The sequence below is a fragment of the Oncorhynchus mykiss genome, chromosome Y, assembly GCF_013265735.2.
Source record: "Oncorhynchus mykiss isolate Arlee chromosome Y, USDA_OmykA_1.1, whole genome shotgun sequence".
Classification (NCBI taxonomy): Eukaryota; Metazoa; Chordata; class Actinopteri; order Salmoniformes; family Salmonidae; genus Oncorhynchus; species Oncorhynchus mykiss.
In genome coordinates, this window is record NC_048593.1 from 12,205,601 (window position 1) to 12,215,252 (window position 9,652).

At 43.4% G+C, this 9,652-nt stretch overlaps 1 protein-coding gene across 1 annotated transcript; it reads left to right on the forward strand.

Moving 5' to 3' along the window:
* The first annotated feature begins 682 nt into the window (after window positions 1–682).
* Window positions 683–9,118, forward strand: actr1 (actin related protein 1, centractin). The gene is made up of 11 exons (XM_021590661.2): window positions 683–922; window positions 3,126–3,190; window positions 3,314–3,389; window positions 3,524–3,649; window positions 3,796–3,920; window positions 4,010–4,226; window positions 4,377–4,469; window positions 4,622–4,796; window positions 4,960–5,021; window positions 5,182–5,222; window positions 7,121–9,118. The coding sequence occupies exons 1-11, from the start codon at window positions 875–877 to the stop codon at window positions 7,221–7,223; spliced, it is 1,131 nt and encodes a 376-aa protein (XP_021446336.1). The 5' UTR covers window positions 683–874; the 3' UTR covers window positions 7,224–9,118.
* The last annotated feature ends 534 nt before the right edge of the window (window positions 9,119–9,652 follow it).

Below are 9,652 nucleotides of genomic sequence, written 5' to 3' on the forward strand. Positions count from 1 at the left end.
CTTTATTGGAGTATACAGCATTACTAGTTGTTTTTTGCCCTCTCGTGATAATTACTTTTGGGTATTATGTTGATTACATTTTCGATGACATTTAGTTTAATTTAACTGGTTAAACAAAATTGTAAGTGCTAACATTTCCTTACAAAATCTTACGAATTTTTTCCATTTGTATAATTTTTTACCATCGTCATTATAATACTATTATTTTGAAGGGAAATCGCCAAAGTCATGGCGTTATTCTTTCTAGGTCTTGCTTTTTCTTGCTTTGCTTGTCAGAGGTCTGACTGTCCTACTGACCGCCAAAAATCCATACCTCAGTGCCAAAAATACACAACAGTCCTTCTGATTTACAGATACTTTATTCTTAAAGAGAAAGAAACTGTCATTTGTTTTTTATCTAAGCATTTTTGGGTGTTCTGGAATTTACGACAGATACACTACACATAACTTATATTCAGTAATAGCTCATTACCAATGCTAATTAACCATGATTTCAAAAACATGCACATAAATATAACTTCCCTAATGCTCATCTAGTCATCTTGTCAAGGGAGCAAAGTTGATTTAGCTGAAGATAAACGTATTCATGAAGATGATGGAAAAGCCAGCCAGCCAAAGACGGTGCACCCACTGACAACCCTGAATAGAGGGTTTAACAGTGAGCACGTAAACTCCAGCTGGCAGCAATGCGATTGGCTGTTGCCTGTGTCCGTCTAGACAACCAGACACCATGTTGGGTTGTGATCAAAGCAAGCATCGGCAGCGAGTCGCATGAGCCCAGAGTGACAGGGCGTTATTTACATGATTAAAATATCCAATAGGCCACATTTTATTGAAGGAATTATTGAAACATATCTTAAACAATCAGTTCGTCATGGAGTCCTATGACATTATAGCTAACCAGCCGGTTGTGATCGATAATGTAAGTATGATGTCACTCACCCACACCCTGACTTGCCCGCTAAATGACTAGCCAGGAAGGTTAGCTAGCTTATTGTGTCGGAAGCTTTGTTAGCTGACAGTATTGAATACTGTGTACTAGCTTGCTATTCATCAATATATTCCAGTTGCACCTAGATAGTTAGCTCTTCCCATGTGCATGGCGTGTAGAATGTCTCTTTGTCGATTTAGTTTTGTTGCATTCCATAGCTTGCTAGCTAACTTGTGTGCTGTAGAACCAGCTTGCGAGTGCTAGCTATCCAGCTTACGTTGCTTGGTTTTTCATTTAAACGCTGTATAACGCTAGCTACATCTCCATCATATTTTCTGTGCTGGAAGAATAACAAGATGCATATGATCAAATTATAGTCACATCAGCTACTAGGTAACTAGCTGCAACACCGGCTAGACACATTATTTCGCCGGGAGACGAACCCCACCTTGGCTTGCTAACGGCTAGCCATCTATGCTGAGTCGTTCCATGTCATTTCAGCAAGCCATGACACCCACCATCTCCGATTGTTCTGATATTTTTTTTGCAGTAGTTAGAAACCGATAGGATTGACATTCCTGAAACATTTTTTTCATAAAATGTAATTTTGTCCTGGAGAAATTAAACTATTTGATTGCACCCAAATTTAACATTTTTTGTTAGACCATTCCTGGTGAACAAGCAAACTATTCGACTAGAGGAGTTCTAATGGTTTCAATGTTATGGTCTCTGGTGGTCTTTAATGGTGAAAGTCCCGAACACACACTGTATAGGGGTTTTGCAATTGGTGTTTTTTGTTGTTGTTGGTAAATGTCACTAATCACATACATATAGAGCTGTTTCCTGATACTAATAAAAAATGGGAAACATAAGACTGCCATGCAATTCATTATTTTATTAGGGTTGTCACAACATTTTTGCACCATTTGTGTTGTTTTATTTTAGCCCATTTATCCATCAACATTTTGGGCTTGTCGGAAAACGTACTCATATGGGAATTGAATAGGGATAGCCCTCTCAGAGAGCTGCCACTTGTTGGACTATTCAAGGGGAGTTGGGTTGAAGTATTAGGTTGCTAAGAGATGGGCAAACTGAATTGCTTTCATGGAGGACTGGCTTGAATTGAGCTAAATCGATTGGTTTACCGTCTAAAGTTGCAAAGGAAATGTTGTGATATATTTGATACACACAAGAGTCCAGCCAAATGGATAGTGTGGCGGTATAGCAGAAACAATGACATCTAGTGGTCAACTTGGTATAATGGTAAATATTGCAAGCGACTTCAATTACACATTCTCCGAACAGGAGGAAAAACATCACCAGATTTACAGGGAATACATGACATAGTATGGAGAAGCAATACTCCAAGTCACAGCTTCATACTACTTGTCTAACATACATAACTTATACTGTTTACCGGTTGTTGGAGTGGGATTGGCGTGGGGAGTATGTGGATTGATTTTGACAATTTGGGGGGGATTTTTAGGGAATGCTAATTGTATCTGTTAGTAGCTATATCAGTATTTTAAGAGCAATCTGAGATGGTGGGTGTCAATCCATTTTCTTATGCTTTTTGAAGTGGAACGACCCTGATGCTAGCCCTGCATTGCCAGAGAAATTTGCTAGCTAGCAGCATTAGCAAGCGCTAACTATCGCCATCAGTCACTGATCATGCGCCTTAGGGCATACCAGTCTAAAAATGAACAAAGTCAATCCAAAAAAGACCTACTTGAAAGTGCATTTTCAATTTTATTTGCTAGAATATTTATCCTGAATGAGTGTACTCGACCTTGCAGGTTGTTGTCAACGTAGTACTACTTACTACCTGTGTCATCTGTTGCCCTGATTAGCTCTGAGGCCTGTCATGGGCTCTGTTTTTAAAGCTATAAAAGTAGCATACTGTTTTACTAGAATGGTACTCAAACCCTTATGAAAAGTTGAATTATAAAGAAGGGACTGTGATGCTGCCATGACCCAGCAGACAAAGGCTGCAAAGTGTAATATCTCATCCAGAGAGGGATGATGCCTTCTTCAGCTTCAGGCGGTGTCTTGTGAGACACACACATGAGGAGTGCTAATTGCATTGGGTGGGGACAGACAACACAAGTCGTTTTTAGCTCAATATGGACCCATTTCTCTCCTCTCTGTTTTAATTTCTACTCCTATTTACCTATATCGTTCTTTCTCTCCCTAGGGTTCAGGCGTTGTCAAAGCTGGCTTTGCTGGAGACCAGATCCCCAAATACTGCTTCCCCAACTAGTAAGATCTCCATTTTTACTTATCCTACACCAACACCACACCGCTGATATTCAGTCAGATAGCATCCAAGGGATTTGTGTTGTGTTTATGACTCTGTTGTGTTCCACTGTGTGTGTGATCCAGTGTGGGCCGTCCCAAGCATGTGCGTGTAATGGCAGGAGCCCTGGAGGGGGACCTCTTCATCGGACCCAAAGCAGAGGTAGGCTTCACACCATAGGCTTACACACACACACACACACACACACACACACACACACACACACACACACACTATGAGTGGGCCTGTCTCAACAAGCCTCTATCTAACCCTTCTCTTACCCCCTCCCCTCTCAGGAGCACAGAGGGTTGCTGTCAGTGAGGTATCCCATGGAGCACGGCATAGTGAAGGACTGGAACGACATGGAGAGGATCTGGCAGTACGTCTACTCCAAGGAACAGCTGCAGACCTTCTCAGAGGAGGTGAGCTCTCCTCTCCTCTCTTCACAACCTCATTCCTTGTTTTGGTGGTCATTGCCGAACAGTCGACCACACGCTTCCTTCAGTAGCCACGGTCACTGGCTTTAGTCACAGACGATAAAACTGTCCTTCTATCTCCTTCCCTCCAGCACCCTGTCCTGTTGACTGAAGCTCCCCTGAACCCCAGTAAGAACAGGGAGAAGGCTGCTGAGGTTTTCTTCGAGACCTTCAATGTCCCTGCCCTCTTTATCTCCATGCAGGCAGTCCTCAGTCTGTGAGTGTGTTTCACTGTGTGTTTGTGTGTGGTAGTGTCTCACTCACGCTTTTGTGTGTATGTTATACTCTCATACCTCTCTTGCTCAGCTATGCGACAGGGCGCACCACGGGAGTGGTGTTAGATGCGGGCGACGGGGTGACCCACGCGGTGCCCATCTACGAGGGCTTTGCCATCCCCCACTCCATCATGAGGGTGGACATCGCTGGCAGGGACGTGTCCCGCTACCTCCGACTGCTACTACGCAAGGAGGGCTACGACTTTCACACCTCCGCCGAGTTTGAGGTGGTTCGCACCATCAAAGAGGTACGAGACGGACTGTGTGCGTGTGTGACCCACACACACACACACACACACACACACACACACACACACGTGTCACCAAACAAAAAGAAACACAGGGCTTTATAGCTGTCTATAGGAATGTGTCGATAATGTGTGTGTTTCTGTCCTCAGAGAGCCTGCTACCTGTCCCTGAACCCCCAGAAGGATGAGACTCTGGAGACAGATAAGGCCCAGTACACCCTCCCCGACGGCAGCACGCTGGATGTTAGTGTTTAACACACACACACACCTTTTTCGTTTTCTTTTGAAGGATTACAAACATCAACAACATCATAATCACCATGATGACCCTGAGCCTAATCTCTGACACCCAGTTGACCCTAACTTTGACTTTTGACCTCTGCCCCCCTGTCCAGATTGGTCCAGCCCGGTTCCGAGCACCAGAGCTGCTGTTCAGGCCAGACTTGATTGGAGACGAGAGCGAGGGGATCCACGAGGTGCTGGCCTTCGCTATCCAGAAGTCTGACATGGACCTCCGACGCACACTCTTCTCCAACATCGTACTGTCTGGAGGATCCACACTGCTCAAAGGTTACACACACACACGCACACAAACTGACTGTTCAACATCAACTAATACCAGTATGTTGTGAATGGGAAGTGGTTGTTTTCTCATGTGGTTTAAGGCTCCTTAGCTCAGCATTGTTCAGAAACACACACACCCTGTTAGCTAACATAGTCTTTTCTGCTGTAGGCTTCGGTGACAGGCTACTAAGCGAAGTGAAGAAGCTCGCTCCCAAAGATGTGAAAATCAAGGTATAGTAGCTAACAAGTTCATGCCCAGGGGCCTCTTCTTGGCCAGAGCTCAGCATGTTAGTATATACGCCCAATGTTTTTTAGCATATGTTGGCAGGATGTTGTCACATCAGCAAACCCCTGCTGACTTCCTGTCTCCCTTGCTCTGTTTTATGTCTAGATCTCCGCCCCTCAGGAGAGGTTGTACTCCACGTGGATTGGGTAAGAGATCACCACACACACACACACACACCAGGGATGCAAACTCGTTGCTTATTGGCGGTGTTCGCCGTTTTTGATCTCAGAATAGGCTGTCCATGTAGATCCGAAGAGGGGAGAAAAAAAAAAAAGTATGGAAATCATTGACTGAGCACAGAATGCATCCCTACGCATTTTAATAAGGGAATTAATAGCATGACGTCAGATCAGGATCAGTGCTCCATTCAAAATCACGTGTGTCCGCTGTGATCAGCCAGCTGCATCCTCTACCAACCATTACTCACCTGCGTCTCCCCGTCCACTCTTTCTGTGCATCTTTAAATCTAATTTAGCCGCGATGGCGAGCCGGGGTGTGCAGAAATTGACAAGTCTTCTGTTACATGTGTGTAATTATTGGAGCAGCGCGAGCAAAGTGGATACATAGTGTCTTTTCATTTTGCCTCTTTAGCACAGACCAGTCTGACTAGGCTCCGCTGTCACGCAGCCTCTGAGTGCCATAGAGGGAAAAACAGAGCACAGTGGCGGTCATACTTGCGCTTTTAACATCGCTGAAAACCGTATGTCTCTAGCCTAAACCATTCAAAAGTTATGCTCCATTTACTGGAGCTACCTTTCTACCACGAATTCCTGTGCGTTTTATATAATTTTATGAACCATGGCGCGGGCTGTTTTTAAAGGGTTTTAGAAACATGAAATCGTATTAAAATCTGTTCATATTTTTACATTTTCTGACAAGCGACAACTTGAAAATTACCATATCTTAAGTGTTCATACTTTCATAGAATGCTTGGGAATGACGTAGAGTGAGGCATTTGTGAAAATTCTATAGCAATATAGAGTGGGAAAGCGGCCGTGCGTTTGGAAAATTGATAGACACCAAGGTAAATTAAAACCTAATAAAAACATCTGTCTTGTCCAGGACCGGACTCTACACAGACCGGTGCGCCATAGCCAATCAGAGCTACAGTAGTCCAATTTGCAAATAAGCCATATGCAACACAGGCCTGCCGTCATTCACTTTGAACTGGACTGTGTGTTTACAGGCAGTTGGAACAGCGTGACATTAGATCATTAGAACGCATTTGCCAAAACCCACAAAATACACCTGAAAATATGTAAACACCACAGGAGTCCTCTTACTTTTGGGAACTTTACAGTCTTTTTGCTCAAACAACCATGAAAAGTTAGGCTCTCTCTCCCTCAGTTTCCTATCCACATCAACAAGATGAACAACTAATGTTAGCCAGAGCGAGATGAGCTAAAATCTAACGAGTGAACAGTAGATAAACCCTCTGAAACTTTTTCCGCTCGAGGTTGGCCGTTAAAATAGCACTGATAAACGATGGGGAATGGTAGCCTGCTCGCCATTCTGCAGCTTGCCTGCCAACGCATGCTTGTCACCCAATGCATGCTGGTCCCAACCCACATTTTGAATAACTGAATGGGAACATGCCTGCCTCCCTGCCCATTTTGATCGATGCCAAATATATTGGATGGACAACTAAGACATATGCTAACTGCGGATAACAGTCGTTCGAGTTCAGCATCGCTAGCTAGCAAAGTGCTTCATATGTCTTGCTAGCTAACCATATGACACCTGCATCTCTAGCTGTAGCCGCAGAAAAACGACATGGGGGTGAAAAAGTCTCAGTGTTTGTAGCTCGCTAAATAAATGGCCACACAAATAGATAACCTAGCCTATTAGTCACGTTATGACTCATTTGTGATCATTGCCCTTGCTAGTTTAAATGTGTTGACGTTTTGTCCGTGTTTGTCCAAAATATTGAGTCATTGAAACTGAATCCCTAATGGCTGGAGGCAGCAAGCAATGTTCCAGGCCAGCTGTGATTTACGACCTGATGGCACTCACTCACCTCTCATCCCTCTTGTGTTCTGTGTAGTGGCTCCATCCTGGCGTCGTTGGACACCTTTAAGAAGATGTGGGTCAGTAAGAAGGAGTATGAGGAGGACAGAGCACGGGCCATCCACAGGAAGACCTTCTAACACTGCGGCCCTTAAACTGCTCTCGTTAGCTATCTGTCCCCAACCTTCCCTCACACTACCATCCAATGCTCCTGTATCAGCCCTCAGTTGCTCCACATTACCAATTTGCCCCAGATAATTCCAACTTCCCCCATATTGCCCTCCATTACCACGCCATACAGCTCAGTGTCTGCCCCACCCCCTGCTGGCTCCCCGCCCCTTTGCTCCCCCCATCCTCTGGCCAGGGGAGTTTCTATATACAACCTCTCTCAGTTCAGCATGCCTTTTGTTGCCACCCATCGCACCCATAGGTGTAGGGAGAAAGCAGGGTGCCCCTTCAGGTAAACCTGTGACTCCATCACCTCCACACACACACACACCCCTCGAACCCTAAAGATAACCCTCACATACACACACACACCCGGGGCTGTGTGGGCATCTGTCAATACTGTGGAGTATCTGTTTTTCTGTTCTTAAGGGGGCAATGCTTTACCCAACCCTGAAGTATTTATATGACTTTCCTATCTACCCTGCCCTGTACGATACCTAGCATCATATCATTCAGTGACAATGAAGGTGAATGGTTTTTTTCTTTTTCGATACTGTAAGAATTTCATTCCAAACCCGAAGAGATTAACTTTTGTTTTTTACAATTATTTTTTAAATATTTCGGTCATCACGGTTACAAATCACCATGTTGAAGTCACCGTTGTTTTAGTTTCCATTTGTTGAATTAGTTCGTATTGGAATAGGTCATGCTGCTCTGTGTGGTCTGGGGTAAAGAATACCACTGTGTTTGACATGGGCTCATAAAACATTAAAGGAACTTCTCTCTCCGCCATCCCTCCTACAGGTGTTTAACAACAATGACTACTGGACATGTTTAGACGGCAGCGATGTTTAACGCTTCCTTATATTGATGTGGTAAAATATAAAGTATCTCCATTCAGTTCGCTGTGTTTGTGAAATGGTTTGACAACAGAGGAGTGATGAGATGTGCCCTCCTCACTCAGTACAAAACCCAATATGGGGATTTAGACATTGTGACCATTACTATTTCTAATTGACCGTTTAAAGATATGAAAGCTAAACTTGAATGCCTTATAAAAAATGTGTCTGACAAAGTGCTGTCTGAAAAAGTTTGCATTTAGGCCAACATCAGATGTGTTCCAGTTATTAGTGCTCTGTGTTGGACAGAGAGACTGGTCTGAGAGCTGTGTACCTGGACAGGTTACATTTTGAGGTCTTAATTCTCCCCTAACCACTGAAGCAGGGTCAGATGTATTCATCACCCAACTGGTTAACCTTCAGATTGTTTGATTGTTTATCTGATCCTAAACCTGGGTTGAACTCTAATCTCAGTGTTAGCGGTCAAGGGAAGGCCACTGAGATCCTCCTCCGACAAAACATTTTAGTTCTTCATCTCCAAAGGCTCTATTTAAACCATGGTGGGGATTAACTGTTAAATATGCAACTGTTATTTTAAGTGTATGTATGGGATAGAAACATTGAGCGATGTTTAGTTGCTATAGACTGTAGTAAGACCATAATAAGCATGTAGAAGCACAAGATGGCAGAGTATTATCAGTTCGTTTCTACCATCTATTCCCCCTCATGTACCAGTAGAAGTCTGGGCGTTATTATGGGTAAACTGGGTTCCCTGCATCTCATTGGCAGTAAAGAGGTTGTGTCCGAACCTGTGTCCGCCTTCCTTCCGTGCCCCGACACCGGGAAAGTCCACTTTATCTTCTGGGTGTTTTTAAAAAGGTTCTAAACTTCATCAGCCTTGTGTACAGTGGAACACTTTTCAAAAGAAGATCATTAAATACAGGAATAAAAATGTACAATACTGTTTATTCAAGTCTTTTACTTTTCATTTTGTAAATTCAGTATAATAAATAAGTTAATGACTGCTGTTGGAGGTGTCTGTGTTTTATATATAATTAATTAGAACCATAACCAACAGGCTGCTATGAAGTCTTTTCGACATTGTGACCCAGTTCAGTTACACTTGTAACTTGGGTCACCTTTTATGAAACAAACAGACATAAAAAGGCTTTTAAATTCGTAAGCTCTACACAAATGCTTTACAAAGTCATACCACACTTATAAGCGTCCTATTAAACGAAGTGCTCTCTGGATCTTTTCTCACTTACTAAAAGGTCATCCATGGAGAACAGAAGGAGGTTGCAGTGGGTTTATCGGTTAGAGATAAGTGCTTTGGAAGTGCGGTACACTACAGTACATGCTTATGAACATCTAAACGATAACGTCTGTTTCCTTGTACAGCACACTTCTACCTTCTCATGCACAGTAGTTAGGATTAATAGACAATATTAATTCTGAATATGAACTAGTTATAATGCATATTACAATCACGCTTGGCTTGATGTCCCGAAGCATTTGATTCTCATTAGTAATACATGTGATGAACGCTCATGCCCCTCTGA

What these genes read in the sequence shown, in the direction of transcription:
- actr1 (XM_021590661.2), top strand. Translation starts at nt 875, where the DNA reads ATGGAGTCCTATGACATTATAGCTAACCAGCCGGTTGTGATCGATAAT. An exon ending in AGCCGGTTGTGATCGATAAT is followed by an intron (nt 923 to 3,125) that starts GTAAGTATGATG and finishes TTCTCTCCCTAG; the next exon opens with GGTTCAGGCGTTGTCAAAGC. An exon ending in CCGACGGCAGCACGCTGGAT is followed by an intron (nt 4,470 to 4,621) that starts GTTAGTGTTTAA and finishes CCCCCTGTCCAG; the next exon opens with ATTGGTCCAGCCCGGTTCCG.